The 18,157-nt window shown below is 37.7% G+C and overlaps 2 protein-coding genes and 1 long non-coding RNA gene across 3 annotated transcripts; all 3 read left to right on the top strand.

The window, feature by feature from the left end:
- The first annotated feature begins 7,482 nt into the window (after positions 1 to 7,482).
- On the top strand, positions 7,483 to 10,219 carry LOC128377501 (uncharacterized). The gene is made up of 3 exons (XM_053337454.1): positions 7,483 to 7,534; positions 8,904 to 9,212; positions 9,906 to 10,219. The coding sequence occupies exons 1-3, from the start codon at positions 7,489 to 7,491 to the stop codon at positions 10,217 to 10,219; spliced, it is 669 nt and encodes a 222-aa protein (XP_053193429.1). The 5' UTR covers positions 7,483 to 7,488.
- Positions 10,220 to 10,348: 129 nt separating this feature from the next.
- Positions 10,349 to 10,856, top strand: LOC128377619 (uncharacterized). The gene is made up of 3 exons (XR_008323332.1): positions 10,349 to 10,446; positions 10,535 to 10,563; positions 10,647 to 10,856. It is a non-coding gene; the product is annotated as an uncharacterized LOC128377619 (long non-coding RNA).
- A 3,525-nt stretch (positions 10,857 to 14,381) lies between these two features.
- Positions 14,382 to 16,503, top strand: LOC128377500 (uncharacterized). The gene is made up of 4 exons (XM_053337453.1): positions 14,382 to 14,427; positions 15,277 to 15,588; positions 15,893 to 16,180; positions 16,367 to 16,503. The coding sequence occupies exons 1-4, from the start codon at positions 14,382 to 14,384 to the stop codon at positions 16,501 to 16,503; spliced, it is 783 nt and encodes a 260-aa protein (XP_053193428.1).
- The last annotated feature ends 1,654 nt before the right edge of the window (positions 16,504 to 18,157 follow it).

Below are 18,157 nucleotides of genomic sequence, written 5' to 3'. Positions count from 1 at the left end.
GAAGCAAGGCGCTCCTAGTTTGGTTACTGTATGTAAATGTGGTTTAGAAAGAAAACAGGATGGTAAAACAAGTTTCAGATGAGTAGCTCACAGGAGCAGGTGAAGATTTTCATTTGAAGAACCAGAGGACAGTTCGGTTCGGTTTTGTACTGCGGCCAATGCCCACTGCACAGGGCCAACGTTTCCTGAGTTTACTTGAATTAATCTTACATGCTCTGGTATATTAGTTGTAAAACACACTGTAAATGTTGTTAATATTGCTTATTTCTTTGCATACAACAGCGCTTATGTTGCTAATCCAAGAAGAACTTTCAACGTCAGAGTCACGCCTGTTCATCCGTTTTGAAGCTGCTCGGGATTAAGAACAGTTGACATAAATCATGTTTATTTTCTACAATGCTGCATGCATATGAACAGACAAGCCGCAAACTATTTCATAACGCTTGTTTAAGTGTTTGTCTCTGTGTAATAATGGATGGACCTTAAATCCAAGTGAAGGCAAAATGCAAAAGAAATTGCAGCTTTCTCATCTGGCATCGTCTAAAATGATCCACACTGATTTTAATTTTCGCCCAACTGTAAATATGAATGTGCTCTTTATTAGCTGGGCTGCAGTTAAACTCTACCGTGGCTCTTTTTGTGTGACTGACTGCACCTAAACGGCAAAGCAAACACAGTTTAGCTAACCCAGACTAACTACACGGCATACCATTCATGACAAATGAGTCAAATAGCTCAGAAGTATTGTAGCCAGCTTTGGGATTCAGGAGCTTTTTTCGCTCTTTACTTCACTACAAAGGGACAAATAGAGGAAGAAATAGAAAGCAGCTTCAAATGAGAACATTAGCCACTTCAGAAGAAGCCTTGACGTAACTGACATCAAGGATGTGCCTATGGTTCATGTAGTTAGAATAGAAAATGTGAAAACACAAGAGACCATGAAGGAAATAAGTCGTTCCCTGAGAAAGTCTGAAATGTTGTATTTCAAATTATATCGGAGCATTGTCAATTAACCTAAATCTAAATCTCTGTTTATTAACATTATTTACATGTTGCAAAATTCAACATGAAAGCATTTTAACGTGAACATTTTGCCGTCACAGGAAGTTCCAGCAAATAGTTTAATGACCATTTGATGGAGAGAAGTTTCAGACTTGATGATACTTTGGTTTGACTGTGATGAGCACCATTGAAAAGATGAAGTATTAGAGAAATAGCTATCTGCAGTAGTGTAAAAGATTATGTAGGCGAATAGAGGATAGCAGCTTTCGTTGTATCTACTTGATGAAGAAACTGTGCTGCTGTGTTTTCCCACACAACCACTAGGGACCAAACAGAATGTGAACATGTTCTGAGTTCAGGGCACAATAAGAAACACGCGCACAACTTCAAGTTTTATACTGACATGTATGACTTTAAATGTGTTTTTAATGTTGACTCCTGTCCATTATTACACACTGAGAAACTGTATGACACTGATGAGTCCAGCTAATGTTGGTGAGGCGTTGTGGAGGCGTGACAGGAACAACAAAGCAAGCAGAGTAGACGGAGAAAGCACAAAGGTGTTTCATTTTCTCTGTGACTAAAGAAGATGCTAATTTATATTTTCATGGTCCATCCGTTCATTTTATTTCTGACGTTTGTAGCCTTCTTTACCCATTGTAATTACAAGTATAGGCCTACTTTTTTACTTTTTTCCAATGTTGTGTTTTAAAGTCTAATTGTATGTTCACATTTTTACCACAGGAACATTTGGTTTTATTTGTGTAATGGTGCAGCCACACTGTACACGGCTTGGTCTGCGTCTGGCAAAAATGCAGATAGACGTCAATTTGCGACTTTGCATTGATTTTGTATGTAATCTCATCACATGAAAGATTTGCTTTGCGTATTGTGTGAACACATCCTAACACTGTCTACACTGGATGTGTGTTTAAATCTTTCTTTTGACTTTGACTTTACCTGACAGAACAGATGAGCTAATATAACCAAATCATTTTAGGCTTAAAGGATAATGACCATTTTTTACAACCTGGACCTTATTTCTAGTATATGGTGTAATTTGGAGTCGTTCGGACGAAATTAGCTCCAGTGTTGCGCCGCATATATCCGTATAATGCGAGTACACGGGCCACTGAAACACAGCCTATATATAACGCATTATCTGCCACGAAGTAGTTCATAGGTTGTCTATGAGAGGTTAGCAGGTCAACCTACAGACCCCGGATGTTGATAACATGCCACCACGGACTCGGAGGGGAATAGCACTAACGTATCATAACTAAATATTGGTGAAATTAACTAGTTTCGATAATGCGTTATGTAGAGGCTGCGCATTATACGGATATACGCGGCGCAACACTGGAGCTAATTTGAGTATTTCGTCTGAACTACTCCAAATGACACCAAAGTTGTCTGGGTGAGTAAATGATCGTATTTTATGCTAGAAATAAAGACCATGTTGTAAAAGATGGTAATTATCCTTTAAAGTCTTTAGTAATTTACAGATTAATCTTATCTGGTACCATTTCTAAAATCAAACACAGAATTTCTGTGAAAAATGAAAAGCAAAAACAAGAAGCCCTAAATATATTGTGTCTAATGAATAGCAACGTTTCCACTACTTTGAATTAAAAACTATTGCTTCAGTATTATTAAATACTAATATCTATTTTGCACATTGTCAGGCTCAACACAACACGTGAACAATTCTTTTTTCTGTTTTTTTTACTGGAAATAGTACTTCTACAATTCAGCAGTTGCATTCTTCACTACTTGCACGACCATTTAACAACATTATGTTTCTTACAATTGAGAGTTTGTGTCATTTACCTTGTTTATCTTGTTAAAGGTTTACAGCATTTCAAAACGTATCATCAAAGAAGCAATTCCCAAATTAATGGCATTTGACAGTCATATTTTATTTAAGTGAATTATTGTGCAGTTATGACACATAACTTATTCAGTGGCTGCACAACTTCAGCAGACATACTGTATATAATATAGGCTTTTTTTGTCACAGCAGGACAAGCACAGATATAAAGAATAAAATGAATGATGGCTGAAATCCATTAAAGTGTCATTTGTTACACCTGTGCTTTTCCTTCTAATGTGAAAAGGGCTTATTTTACTTGTTTTATTACGTTGCTCCAAACTACTGATAAATCTGCTCCGTCATTTTGTTCAGATTTAGAATAAATATTTATTTTATTTGTTCTGTTTTGTCCAACGTTTGAAAACATTTGTAAAACTTGTTTGTTGGATTCTTCGGTTTTCTGCTTTTTACTAAATTAGCAGCTCGAACATTTCTTTGTCTTTTTTTCAAAAGTTTTTTTACAGTAACTTTTAAGGAGAACTAATTTATATATTTTTTTGTCTTGTCAAGTTATTAATATTTTGTCACAGTAAATAAATTATAATAAATAGAATTAATAAGGTTTGTATTTGCTCTGTAAGATACTGATATTTTGAATTGTTTGTGAGACTTTCTTATGTTTGTGCATAATAAAAGAAACAAGACTGACAAGAACATTTTTCAAACTATTGAAAGTGACCTAAAAGTTTTGTTGCATTTGGTAAAAACATCCCTTCAATCTCGTTTTTATTCAGCCATATTTTACGTTGTATTTATCCTGTTTTCAGCCTCAGAATGACCAAAATGAATCTCACAGGTGAAATCAGTAAAGGATGTTATGCGTTGAGAGACTTTTTACATGTTAAAACCCTTTGAATTCTTTCTTGTCATGTCTCTACTGTACCCATGAAACAGACGTTTAGGGTTAGAAATGATTTTAACATTGTGATTCAAAGCAAATTCTAAAAAGAACTTGGTTGCAGGATGTTTCAATAGGTGGTGAAACAGATTACAGTGTAACGCACAACATCTTTGTCAAATTGATGTCTATAAAATGAAAGACAGATTGTGTATTTTCCAGACTGCTTTTACTGTTGTGGTACATACTTTTGACCTAGAACTGCAGTGCACGTACTTAATATGTGCACTCTCTCAGTGTATACCACTACTGAAAAAATGTAAAGGTGCTCATTTTGTTTGCCTGTGCAGCTTCTGTTGGACTTTCAGTTACTTTGAAAGCCATCAACACACTGTGGCATGTTGAAGAAACTTGTCTTCTGTCAGAAATATTGGAATCACTTTATATGCAGACGACATTACGACATATGTACGTGTCTGTTTAAATCAAGGGAAGATGTGTAAAGTCACAACAATAAAACCATTTTACTCCAACATCTTTGAATGTTATCATGTTTTCTCACACACAAACACATGATTCATCTTACACTACTCACAAAAACACTCAGGGGAAAACCAATCTCCAATTTTTGTGATGGTTGCAAGATTACGTGCTTATGGATCCTGGGAGGGGCTATGAAGAATAACAAACAACTAAGTAACTTCAGTGCTCTTTATTTTAGAAATACAGGCCTCATCCAGTGTACATCCTCACTTTGGATGGCTTGGATTTAGTAAGGTTTTATTTTGATCTTGGACAAAGATAATGTAGGCATATCTCTGAGATCCCTATATTGTGCGATTGCCCATAAACCTCTAAGGGGGAGATCCAGGTCATGCAGTTACACAGTTCATAGGTTATGGTGGAAGTCCAGACAGAAGTAATTTTCACTGTATGGAGCTTTTCCACTACACAGTTCCAGCTCACCTCGACTCGTTTTTTTTTTGCGTTTCCACTAGGAATAGTACCTGGTACCTGGTACTTTTTTAGTACCTGCTCTGCTGAGGTTCCAAGCGAGCCGAGCCGATACTAAATGTGACGTCAACAGACTGCCGGCCACTGATTGGTCAGAAGAGTTGTCGCTGGAAGAGTCATGAGCCGTCCCACACAAGAATCAAACCCGGCATCTTTAAATACCGGCAACAGTGTTACAGCCATGCGGCTCCATGTTCTTGCTTTGTGTGTGACAGAAAGCCACATACAGCAGCAAGTACACCATCGCCTCCATGTCCTCCATTGTTTATGTGTTTGTGTCGCGTATAAAACAAAGTCACGGCAGTTTTGCGGAGCCGTTGCTATGACGACCCCGCCCACGTTGAGTAGGTACCTTTTTGCAATGGAAAAGGTCGTTCCTGGAGCCGAGCCGAGGCGAGCCGAGTCGTGTTGGAACTGTGTAGTGGAAAAGCACCATAAGTACTTTGATGCTCCTGTAGATTTCCTCCAGGTTAAGTGAGGAGAATCACACAAGCCAAAACAAAAACAGACATTTGGCACTGGTATGGAAGTCTCAAAGGAGAACATAGTGTATATTATTAAGTATTATAGTCGCAGAAGCCAGTTTTTCAACTTGCATGTCTCCTTAATCGCTGATAACATATAACAATGTTATGAGTTAGTCCAGTAACGCCTTTTTGCCATAATTTCCTTACTCAATATTGCTTATTAAATGCAATATAGTTTTGATAAGTGTAATTCTATTATAGTTGTACACTTGTCTGGATCAGAAAGGGGCCCTCTGTGATGGGAGAAAAAAAAAATTTTTTTTCTTCCTGTGTTTTTTTTTTTTTTTTGGTTGGCTCAACAGAAATAGTCCAACTCTCTTGATGTTGATAATTATGGTCGCTTTCATGCAAAGAAAATCAGAAAGAAAAAAGGAAGAGAAAGAAGCGGCTACAATTAAAAAAAAATGCTGCAACTATAGGCCTATGTGTGGGAATTGAGTTGTCATGTGCATTATATGTTAGTTTTTGCAATGTGTGAAGTTTCCTCACTCACTTAATGACTCTTATTTTGAAACCAGTATTCAGATGTGCTGTTTGATTGTTGTCACTCAGTCACATGTATCAGTCATAACTGTTGTGTTGTCTGTTTGGGTGATTTTCAGAGAGCACTAATATGATTAATGGTCAGGGTGGGTAACATCAGGTGGACATTGCAAGGGTTAGGGTTAGGGTTTGGTGAACATCAACATTGTGAAACTGTGCCTCTTGATAAAACACTGACTGTATAAGGCCCCTGGTAGAAATATGTGTGTGTTTCTATCACTGTACCTGACTGAATTAAGGATGTGAAATGTCTTAAATAATGCTGTTTCATTGTGTCTTTCGTAACAATAACATAGAAGTGATTTCATAATGATGCTCAGCCCTTAACGTCTTCTTTCTTCTTCCTCTTGCTACTTCTTCCTTCTTTTTTTTTTTTGTTGCAGAAACCAGTTTTCTGTTTTACTATGTAGGCATTCCCTGACTGAAAAACACCCCAAATTAAACTGTTTTGTTGCTTTAAGACTGCAGAACAGAAACATAAAGGAATGATCTCACTCATTATCTGGATATTTTAACAGGCTTTGTGATCGCTGATGCTGTTTCACAAATTTACTCAGAAACTCAACCACAAGAGGAAGTTTCATCATCACCTGCAGTTCTGCATCAAAAGCAGACAACCTTACAGAAAAGCCATCTTATTCATTGTTTGCAGTGTGGGTGCTTGGAAAACTCAAAATGTGGCTGAAACCTTGAGATTAATGTAATATGTAGAAATGCTTCCTGTAAGTCCAAAGCCAGGACTTCAACATGTCGTCTCTTCCGTAGCCTTTGTTGTTGAGGTCGATCCAAACATTTCTCCATGTGTTGTTTGTGTTGACCGCTCACTTTCAGATCTCAGATCAGATTTCCGAATCAACATGTAGCTACTGATTTAGTTGAGGAGTTGATGTTTCAAGTAAAGAATGAGAAAAAAAGTAGTGAAATCCTGTGTTTTATGTTTGGTTTACACAGCGTCTGTGGCTGGCTCTCATGTGTGGAGGCGTAGCTTCTGAGAGCTGGCCAATCAGAACAGAGAGAGCTCGTTGGAGAGGGAGCTCTTAAAGAGACAGGAGCTAAAACGTCTTGTTTCAGACAGAGGATGAGCTGAAAGGCTGCATAAAGGACCAATATAAGATCAATGAGTGTAAATCATGAGTAAGTCAAGATATTTCAGTAGAGCCACAGATGGCTGATAAGACGATAGTCTTTTTATTCTTTTTTGTGTTCTTACCAAACAAGCGTTTCCTCTTTTCATTTAATTTCACAACTTTTGCAACTTCTCCTTTAATCTGCACTGTGCATGACAAAAACACCTCACAGGAATAAAAGTGCATTTTATTTCCATAGAAAAACGGATTTGATGATTTACACCCATGTTGAAATTTGGAGATACAAGCTTTCACCTGAGAAACAAAAGTGTGCATGAACAGAATAAAGATATTTGAAGGATCTTTTGTTGGATAAACTACATCAGTAGTATATGATGAGTATGTCTATTCAGTCATTTTAAATGTATTATCAATCATTTAAAATATTGCATTATATTGTTAGCTATTTGTGTGTTGTAACCCATTACACTGGTAGACTTACAACAGGTTGGCTGATGTTGTCATTTTTACTCAACCACAAAGAGGAAACAGCGCCATCACAAACAAGTCTGTAGCAGAGGAGAAACGGCACACTTCAGTCTGCTGACAGAGAAAGGACACAGAATGGCTCTAATGGTATTCATTCTCATTTTGGTGCTTCAGTTTGAAGGTAAGGCAACGCTTTATTACTTAAATGTAGATTTTTGTCATTAATGAATAAACGTTAGTGTTTAATTTGCTATTATTAGGAACTACTTGCCTGCTTAAGCTGCACCTTTAATAAGCTTTTGGCATTTAAAAGTGTTTTATTATATAGAAATATTTGTGTGAGTGAGACGGTAAAAAGGACAGCAATTATAAGTCATTTAGATTTAGATGTACTTTCAAAGACTACATCAAATAGTCTGTTTGCTCTCTGTGGTTCCTTTAAAGGATAACTTCACATTCACAGAGCAGCCAGGTCTCCATATCAGGCACGTGCACACATAGGGCCCTAGGGGTGCTTGTTGTATGTGTTGAGCCTGCTGCTCCGCTCGGTCACAGAGCCGCCAGAGAGAGAGAGAGAGAGAGAGAGAGAGAGAGAGAGAGAGAGAGAGAGAGAGAGAGAGAGAGAGAGAACATGGATGACTGATGAGTCGTGACAGTGGAGCAACTTGAACCTGTGAGTTATGGTCTAACTAGTCCCTGTCCACTTATTCAACGTGCTTAAATATGAGTAATATTTCAGAAAAATGCTCTATTTTAGTCAATGTGTCAGCTTCTGTTTTTGCCGGACGTCGGAGCATGGCGCATCAAGTCAGCACAGAGCAGATCGTGCGGGACAGGAAATCGTTTACAAAATACAAAATAAAACACCGGGTTAATTTTCAAAATAAAATGCACCGTGTTTACGGCGGATCATATTCTCCTCACTACAGGTCTGAAGTACAGGTCCGAGGTTTAGATATAAAGTTTATTGTGACTTTGCTACTACTGTGTGGGCTAACAAAATAATAATAATAATAATAATATAGTAATTTCAGCATTCTGGGATAAGCTGTAGATTATCTGTGTTTGAAATATTACCATCTGTATTTAAACTTTAAATAGCCTAATAATAAACCACTGTTTTATTGCTTTGCATGTCTTCCAAGCCTATGATAATGTGAATGAACTCATGCTGACAATAATTTGTTGACAAAAGAAGAAATATAGAAAGAAATATATATATACAGATATTGATATTATAATGTAATATACAGTTAATACAATTAATGCACAGAATGATAAAAGCACACCCATAACCATACCAGTACATCAGATCAGCAGATTCCTCTACTCTCTTTTGGTTTTAACACTGAATAATATAGTTATACATATAAATATCCAAAAATCCCACAACTCACTGAGATATAAATGAAAATAATTATCTCCTATAAACATCACCACTAGATGGTGTAGGTTGTCACAGTCTCTCCTTGTGGTTGCAAATGTAAAATGCAGATGGTTTTAAAAGTAATGCGTAATTTCTTAGAAAACGTGTGATTTCTTTTGAACAGGCATCAGTGGACAACGCATCGATCTCTTCAAAAGACCTGGAGACAATGTCATTCTGCCCAGCGACGGTGCATCAGCCTCTGACAGTGATTGCTCCACCGTTACCTGGCTTTACAACAGAGATTTGTCTCGGGGAACTATTGCCGTTATCAGTCCAAATGTTAGGATACAGTCAGCCCGAGCTGCCAGGTTCAGACTGGACACTGACTGCTCTCTGCTCATCAACAACATCGCTGATGAGGATGCTGGTCGCTACATCCGTCGACAGGCCAATAAAGTGGACATTAATGTGAATCTAAATATTTTGACAAGTGAGTCTCATTTCTCACTGAGATTAAAGAGTGGAACTATATTTAATTTAAATGGCATGTGGTGCCAAATGTTTCAAATGACAGGAGCACAAAGATCAATCTCTATCCAGCTATGAAACCATCCTATCCACCACAACTCTGTTTCCAAATTCAGGCGGAGGGTTCAGTATGACAGAGCTCTCAGATGACAGTGTCCGTCAGTCAGGTGGTCTGGTCACTTTGGTCCAGACTGAAATATACTAGCAAGTATTTGAAAGATCGACATTTAAAACAGTCATTCATTTTCCCACAAGAAAAATTAAAATAATCTAAATGATGATTAAAGTATTGCGCATAAAAGGTTGCCACGATGGCAGTGGGGTAAAGTCCCCATCCGCCACTGCAGAGACCCAGAGTTCATTTGTTGTTATATGTTTTGGCTAATAAACACTACAGGATATTTATAACATTTTTATTTTCAGCTTGAGCCAGCTTGTCTTATTTAAGGAAACACCATGGACAAGTTCTGATTCAGTTCAGCTCAGTTTTACTTCATTTCACTTCAGTTCTTTCCAGTGAGACCAAATTTACCCAGCTTTTAAAAATTACATGTTAAACCAGAAACACTGACACTAGTTTGGTAAAAACATGAAAGAAAACCACAATAAGCAGTTTTTTTTAACTAAATGAACCGTTTGTACTTTTGTCTTTCAGTCACACCATCTCCACCAGATGCTGATCCAAAAGGAGATGGAAATATCGCATTAAGGTGTACTCTGCTGTCATTCAACTTCAAGTGTCGACCAAACAGCATCCGTTGGGTGAATGAGACAGGCTCTGTGCTGCGTGGTGAAGGTGTCGGATACAAAGTCACCGCACAGAGAAACTGTACCTCTGTTCTGACTGTGACGCGTCAGAGTGGTCACAACAGAAAATACACCTGCCAGCGGATTGATGAAATGGACAATGTCCAGATAGAGGATCACTACACACCTATTTTCAAAGGTGGGATAAGTGATATGAAATAAACTTTGCCTCTAAGATTTTGAAAAAGTCACATGTATCTTCACAACAGCAACATTAGAAATAATAAATGGTATATTCTCCAAAGATGTTTATTTTGTTCTGACATGATTTTCTGAACAATCTACCACAGGTTGGTCTCCTCTCGACTACGTCGTGCTGATTCTGCGTATTGCAGGACTTTTCCTGATTCCTCTGACTGTTGTTGTTCTTCTGCTCAAACACAGAAGAGGTCAGAACATCATTTTATTCTTTTTTTTTAACATAATGAAAACAGAAGTTCAGAATTTCAAACTAATACTCATTTATTTATTTTCCAGGCAACGAAACACCACCTGATGAAAAAAATGTGAGTTAAAAAATAAAACTACTAACATTTTCTACCACTGAAACAGATTTTCAGAATCTGACATGCTGTGTTGTATTTCCCAGATGCACAACGATGGCGATGAAGTTGCATATGAAAATGTGGAAGCACCTTCTGCTGCTACCGGACAGCACTGATCAACAACCTTCACATCAACTCAAAAACAAGTAAAATGTCATTTTACATGAGTGATCAAAGCTTTGAGATAAAATGAGGTTTTTGGATATTTTTATATTTACAATGTGCGCTTGTAATGAAAAAAACCCAATCATTTATAATCATTTATTAACAAAGAATTTAAAGCAGCTTTTTTTCTCTTTCAGCTCATAGCTTTAGTTTAAAGATTAATTTAGTTTCTGGTTCAGTCTTAGAGCTTCCACGAACTTTGTTTCCAGCAGCAGCAGGCAGCTGTTTTCAGAAGTAAAGCTTTGATAAACCAATTTTATTTTACAACTGGCACACAAAGTTATTGACTAACTGGTGAAGAAAGTGGAGCATTTAGCAGGAGAAAGTAAGGACCAAAGCAGACTTAAAATGAGAGTTAATATTGGGCCTAAGGTGTTGACAGAAAGTCTCCAATGAGATGATATTGTTGCTTTTGTTTCCCTAAAGTGTAAATAAGTTTGCTAACACAATATTTAGTATGTTAATGAAAGTTCTCTTTAATAGCACATCATTTAATAACATATGTTGAGCAATATCTAAGTGTACACCATTCCTAAGAGTGCTTCCTTTACATTAATGCTTTGCTTAAATATAGAAATAAGTTCACATACTGTACAGGCTTTTTAAAAATATATGTTTTACACTGTTGGAAGTGCTGTCAATGTAAATGAATCATGTATAAGTTTAAAAAGTGTTTGTGTTATGATGGTTTAACCCTCCTGTTGTCCTTGAGTCAAGGAAGGAAGGGAGGGAGGAAGAAGGAAGGAAGGAAAGGAGGGAGGAAGGAGGGAAGGAAGAAGGAAGGAAAGGAGGGACGACGGAGGGAGGGAGGAAGGATGGAGGAAGGAAAGGAGGGAGGGAGGATGGAGGGAGGGAGGAAAGAAAGAGAGAAGGAGGGAAGGAAGGAAAGGAGGGAGGAAGGAAAGGAGGGAGGAAAGAAGGAAGGGAGGGAGGAAGGAAGGAGGGAGAGAGGAAGGAAGGAAAGGAGAGATGGAAGAAAGAGAGAAGGAGGGAAGGAAGAAGGAAGGAAAGGAGGAGGAAGGAAAGGAGGAAGGAAGGATGGAGGAAGGAAAGGAGGGAGGGAGGAAAGAAAGAGAGAAGGAGGGAAGGAAGGAGGAAGGAAAGGAGGGAGGAAAGAAGGAAGGAAGGAGGGAGAGAGGAAGGAAGGAAAGGAGAGATGGAAGAAAGAGAGAAGGAGGGAAGGAAGAAGGAAGGAAAGGAGGGAGGAAAGAAGGAAGGAAGGAAGGAAGAAACAGTCAAAACGGATAGGGTCAATTTGACCCGGAAGGATGACACAAGGGTTAAAGAAGCTACATGAAGCTGAGTTTCTTCCTGAAGGCCAGTTTGGATTTGATCAAAGTTCAGACGTCTAAGTCAGCTGTACTTACACAGAAATTAAATGTACATATTGATGAAAAACTAAATCATAAAATCATAAATCATAAACATTATATGATTCTGTCATTGGTGAATAAAATGCAGCATGTCCTCTGGATGCTTTGATGGTTTTTTTCTTCCTTCCACAAGATGATGCTAATGGGTTTAATGGCTCCATGTCTCAGTAACAGGTGGACCTCATTCAGTCCACATCAGGATATCAGATCAGGTGAAAGATTGGTTTCCTCTTTATTTGACAGTTTCCTTAAATTAACACAAATTTCCTGAAAATGTTCTGAGTAATTTGCAGGTATTTAATAGTCAATATTTAGGGTATTTTACAGAAAAGGGTAATTTGTTACAATAGCAGAGTTGCTAAGTGTTCATTCATTATAATTGAGTTGATATGTTATTGTTCATTTGTAAGAATTATTAATAAATTAGACTCTTAATTGTTGAACTGACTGAAAAAGAGCAGCTGAAGCTCATATGAGGCTCCAGCAGTCTGTGTGAATCTGTCAGACTGGCAGTTTGATGGATACTCACATTAACACATCCATCATCCAGCCCTTACACCACTGATACCACTGATACACACACCTCACACTTTAATTATTCTAATTTGGCACAGCTTTTTATTTGGTCTCTCTCTTTTTTTTGGCTTAAATAAACGTATTTTGTTAAATGTTAGCCATGGTGTGTCTCCCTTTTGTTGTGGCCACTTGAGCCGGGTCATAAGAAATGGGGGCTCGTCCACTTTATATGTTTAACTTAGACTGCTGAGGTGTCACATTATTAACCTCTTCAGTGCCAGAATAAACAGCAATCACACAGTCTAATTGCAACTATGAATTAACAACGTGCCAAAATATGTAATAAGAAAATAGTTGTATATATCCATGATATATAACACAGAATTGATTTCCCAATGATACTCAGCCCTTAACGTCTTCTTTCTTCTTCCTCTTGTTACTTCTTCCTTCTTTTTTTTTTTTTTTTGCAGAAACCACTTTTCTGTTTTACTATGTAGGCGTTCGCTCACTGAAAAACACCCCAAATTAAACTGTTTTGTTGCTTGAAGACTGCAGAACAGAAACCTAAAGGAATGATCTCACTCATTATCTGGATATTTTAACAGGCTTTGTGATGGCTGATGCTGTTTCACAAATTTACTCAGAAACTCAACCACAAGAGGAAGTTTCATCATCACCTGCAGTTCTGCATCAAAAGCAGAGAACCTTACAGAAAAGCCATCTTATTCATTTTTTGCAGTGTGGGTGCTTGGAAAACTCAAAATGTGGCTGAAACTTCGAGATTAATGTAATATGTAGAAATGCTTCCTGTAAGTCCAAAGCCAGGACTTCAACATGTCGTCTCTTCCGTAGCCTTTGTCGTTGAGGTCGATCCAAACATTTCTCCCTGTGTTGTTTGGGTTGACCGCTCACTTTCAGATCTCAGATCAGATTTCATTGATTTAGTTGAGGAGTTGATGTTTCAAGTAAAGAATGAGAAAAAAATATAATGAAATCCTGTGTTTTATGTTTGGTTTACACAGCGTCTGTGGCCGGCTCTCATGTGTGGAGGCGTAGCGTCTGAGAGTTGGCCAATCAGAACAGAGAGAGAGCTCCTTGGAGAGGGAGCTCTTAAAGAGACAGGAGCTAAAACGTCTTGTCCTCTTCAGACAGAGGATGATCTGAGAGGCTGCATAAGGGACCAATATAAGATCAATGAGTGTAAATCATGATGAGTAAGTCAAGATATTTCAGTGGAGCCACAGATGGCTGATAAGACGATAGTCTTTTTATTCTTTTTTGTGTTCTCACCAAACAAGCGTTTCCTCTTTTCATTTAATTTCACAACTTTTGCAACTTCTCCTTTATTCTGCACTGTGCATGACAAACACACCTCACAGGAATAAAAGTGCATTTTATTTCCATAGAAAAACGGATTTGATGATTTACACCCATGTTGAAATTTGGAGATACAAGCTTTCACCTGAGAAACAAAAGTGTGCGTGCTCTTAAAAATGATTTTCTTTGTATTTCCAAAAGCCGTTTGTGGATGTTGCGTGCTGTGCTCTGCTCTCTGAATGCACAACCCACACACAGTAGTGTTGTAACCCATTACACTGGTAGAGTTACAACAGGTTGGCTGGTTTTTACTCAACCACAAAGAGGAAACAGTGCCATCACAAACAAGTCTGTAGCAGAGGAGAAACGGCACACGACTTCAGTCTGCTGACAGAGAAAGGACACAGAATGGCTCTGATGGCATTCATCCTCATTTTGGTGCTTCAGTTTGAAGGTAAGGCAACGCTTTATTACTTAAATGTAGATTTTCATCATTAATGAATAAACGTTAGTGTTTAATTTGCTATTACTAGGAACTACTTGCCTGCTTAAGCTGCACCTTTAATAAGCTTTTTGGCATTTTATTATATAGAAATATTTGCAGCAATTATAAGTCAGATAGATTTATATGTACTTTCAAAGACTACATCAAATAGTCTGTTTGCTCTCTGTTCTCTCTGTGCTTCCTTTAAAGGATAAGTTCACATTCACAGAGCAGCCAGGTCTCCATATGAACAGTGAAAGAGGTTTTCCTGCACAGAAGGAGGACTGTGTAGGAAAAGTGCTCTATAAATAAAGTTATAACTTCATGCATCACTTCCATTGTAAGTGCATTATGAAGAGATCTTCTAATAGCCAGTATGAACAGGATGAATGATTACAGCAAGAAAAACTGGTTTCAGTGAAGAACATGTTCATTTGGGCTCCTGGATGTTGTTTAAGACAGACTTTACAAGCTGTCAATCTGTACTTTAAAATGTCATGTGATGTAGATATTGATATTATAATGTAATATACAGTTAATACAATTAATGCACAGAATGATAAAAGCACACCCATAAGTACATCAGATCCGCAGATTTCTCTACTCTCTTTTGGTTTTAACACTGGAGAATATAGTTTCATATATTTAAAAAATCCCACAACTCACTGCGATATAAATGAAAATAATTATCTCATATAAACATCACCACTAGATGGCGTAGGTTGTCACAGTCTCTCCTTGTGGTTGCAAATGTAAAATACAGATGGTTTTAAAAGTAATGAGTAATTTCTTAGAAAATGTGTGATTTCTTTTGAACAGGCATCAGTGGACAACGCATCACTCTCTTCAAAAGACCTGGAGACGATGTCACTCTGCCCAGCGATGGTGCATCAGCCTCTGACAGTGCTTGCTCCACCGTTACCACCTGGCTTTACAACAGAGATAGGTCTCGGGCATCTATTGCCGTTATCAGTCCAAATGTTAGGATACAGTCAGTCCGAGCTGCCAGGTTCAGACTGGACACTAACTGCTCTCTGCACATCAACAACATCACTGATGAGGATGCTGGTCGCTACACCCGTCGACAGGCCAATAAAGTGGACATTAATGTGAATCTAAATATTTTGACAAGTGAGTCTCATTTCTCACTCAGATTAAAGAGTGGAACTTTGTTTAATTTAAATGGCATGTGGTGCCAAATGTTTCAAATGACAGGAGCCCAGAGGTCAGTCTCTATCCAGCTATGAAAACCATCAGTTCAGATCAGTTTTACTTCATTTCACTTCAATTCATTCCAGTGAGACCAAATTTCCCCAGCTTTTAAAAAATACATGTTAAACCAGAAACACTGACACTAGTTTGGTAAAAACAAAAAAGAAAGCCACAATAAGCAGTTTGTTGATCTAAATGAACCGTTTGTACTTTTGTCTTTCAGTCACACCATCTCCACCAGATGCTGATCCGCAGGGAGATGGAAATATCACATTAAGGTGTACTCTGCTGTCATTCAGTGAGTGTCGATCAAACAGCATCCGTTGGGTGGATGAGACAAGCTCTGTGCTGCGTGGTAAAGGTGTCGGATACAAAGTCACCACACAGAAAGACTGTGCCTCTGTTCTGACTGTGACGCGTCAGAGTGGTCCCAACAGAAAATACACCTGCCAGCGGATTGATGAGATGAACAATGTCCAGATAGAGGATCACTACACGCCTGTTTTCAAAGGTGGGATAAGTGATATGAAATAAACTTTGCCTCTAAGATTTTGAAAAGGTGGGAAAAAATATGTAAATATATAAATATCTGTATTAAGTCAATAGACTCTATAGTTTAAGATGGGGTGTCACATGTTTGACTTTGTGTTTTGTAATAAATTTTCTATCATTGGCTTATTGTATCCTCTGACCTCAGATCCGCCTTACGACGTGAAAGCTGTGGTGGTGGTGGTGCTGCTGGTGGTGGTGGTGGTGGTGGCAGTGGTCGTCGTCATCATTACTGCTGTTTTCATCAAATTCAGAAAGAGAGACACAACAACAGAGGGTCAGTAAAAAGGAGCATGTACAGTATTTATACAAATATAATATGATATGCATAATATACAATATGAGCTAACTGATGTGACACAACACAATACAATATGACACAATCTGGATGGACTATGCAAGCTAAAATCTATATTACAATAGTTTGGCATATTTACATATATAACTATTTGTTTTCAAATATCAGAGAATGGTATTTCATTTGTAGCTTCCTGACTGGACTGTGACTGGTTAAAGCACTTGTTATTTCAGATATCTTTTGTTTAACTTTATGTGATTATGATTATCCATAGTATTTATTGAATATTGCAATTGGGTTGGTAAGACTGCCACAATGTTGGCTATCAAAAACTTTTGTTGGGTGTCTTGTCCAAAGAGAGAAGGGACAAGTTCACCTAGATATCCAGACACCTCAGAGGGCATTATTGTGCTTATACCATGGCTATTATAATTAGGAATTCATTTAAAACAATGATAAGTTAATGGTTATTGTGTACTTTCAAAGACTACATCAAATAGTCTGTTTGCTCTCTGTTCTCTCTGTGGTTCATTTAAAGGATAAGTTCACATTCACAGAGCAGCCAGGTCTCCATATGAACAGTGAAAGAGGTTTTCCTGCACAGAAGGAGGACTGTGTAGGAAAAGTGCTCTATAAATAAAGTCAATGAATGAATAGCTTAGCATGAATCAAAGCTATGAATTAATGATGGTTTGAAACATGTTTCTTACTCTCCATGGCCACAATGTAAATAACGTGTATACTTTAAAGAATGATGATGTTTGAAGACTAATCTTGAAATTTTACCATCCCTTTTTCCCCCAGTTTTTGAGAAAACAGTCAATCCTCCTGTGAGTATTTTTATTTTGTACTTTAAATATGATAGACAGACACATATATCCATCCACATACATCCTCTGGTGTGTTTCAGGATGCAGTAAAAATTTAATTATAGTATTTGAATTAATGTGGATTCTCTCTCTGCAGCACAGTAAAGTTTCTTGGTGGTTAACCCCCGATGTAAAGCCACTATAGTATATATAACAGTCCTGGATGGCTACCAGAGTGAACATGCATGCCATTTAATGCTCATTAATTTCCATAATGGATGAATGTCGAGTCTATGTACAATTTAGATGGAAGAGGATTAGTGCCATAGGTGAAAAATGTCTTTAAATTCTGACTTTTTTCCCAGAATTGTGAGTTTAAAGTTAAAATTCTGCATCTCTATCTAGTACACTAAAATAGTATGTGAAATTTCTTTAAGTATGTTTGAAACCTTAGTATAAAACCAGTAGTACGTGAAGTGCATGCTATTTCTGAAACATTACAGTATGCAATCACTGAACACATAACAGACAATGACGGATAGTGACCGAGGCATAATACTTCAATTCAAGTACCTAGTATGCGATTTTAGATGCAAATGAAAAAATACGGCATTTCCTTGAAAGGTTGAAAAACAGTATTACAGGCAGGTAAGTGCACTTTCTGATTATACTTCATATACTACAGGATCCTCATCAACCTCAGGAGGAGCCAGGCGGCAATCTGACCTATGTCATTGTGAACCATGCCAATCAAAAGACAACTGCCAAGAGAAAAGTGAGTGACTTACAACACCTTTCTGTATCATCGTCTATTAATGCCGATTGTTGCCGC

The sequence above is a fragment of the Scomber japonicus genome, chromosome 17 (genome assembly GCF_027409825.1).
Source record: "Scomber japonicus isolate fScoJap1 chromosome 17, fScoJap1.pri, whole genome shotgun sequence".
Classification (NCBI taxonomy): Eukaryota; Metazoa; Chordata; class Actinopteri; order Scombriformes; family Scombridae; genus Scomber; species Scomber japonicus.
Note: the sequence above shows the minus strand (reverse complement) of the source record. Positions and strands in the feature narration are given on the sequence as shown.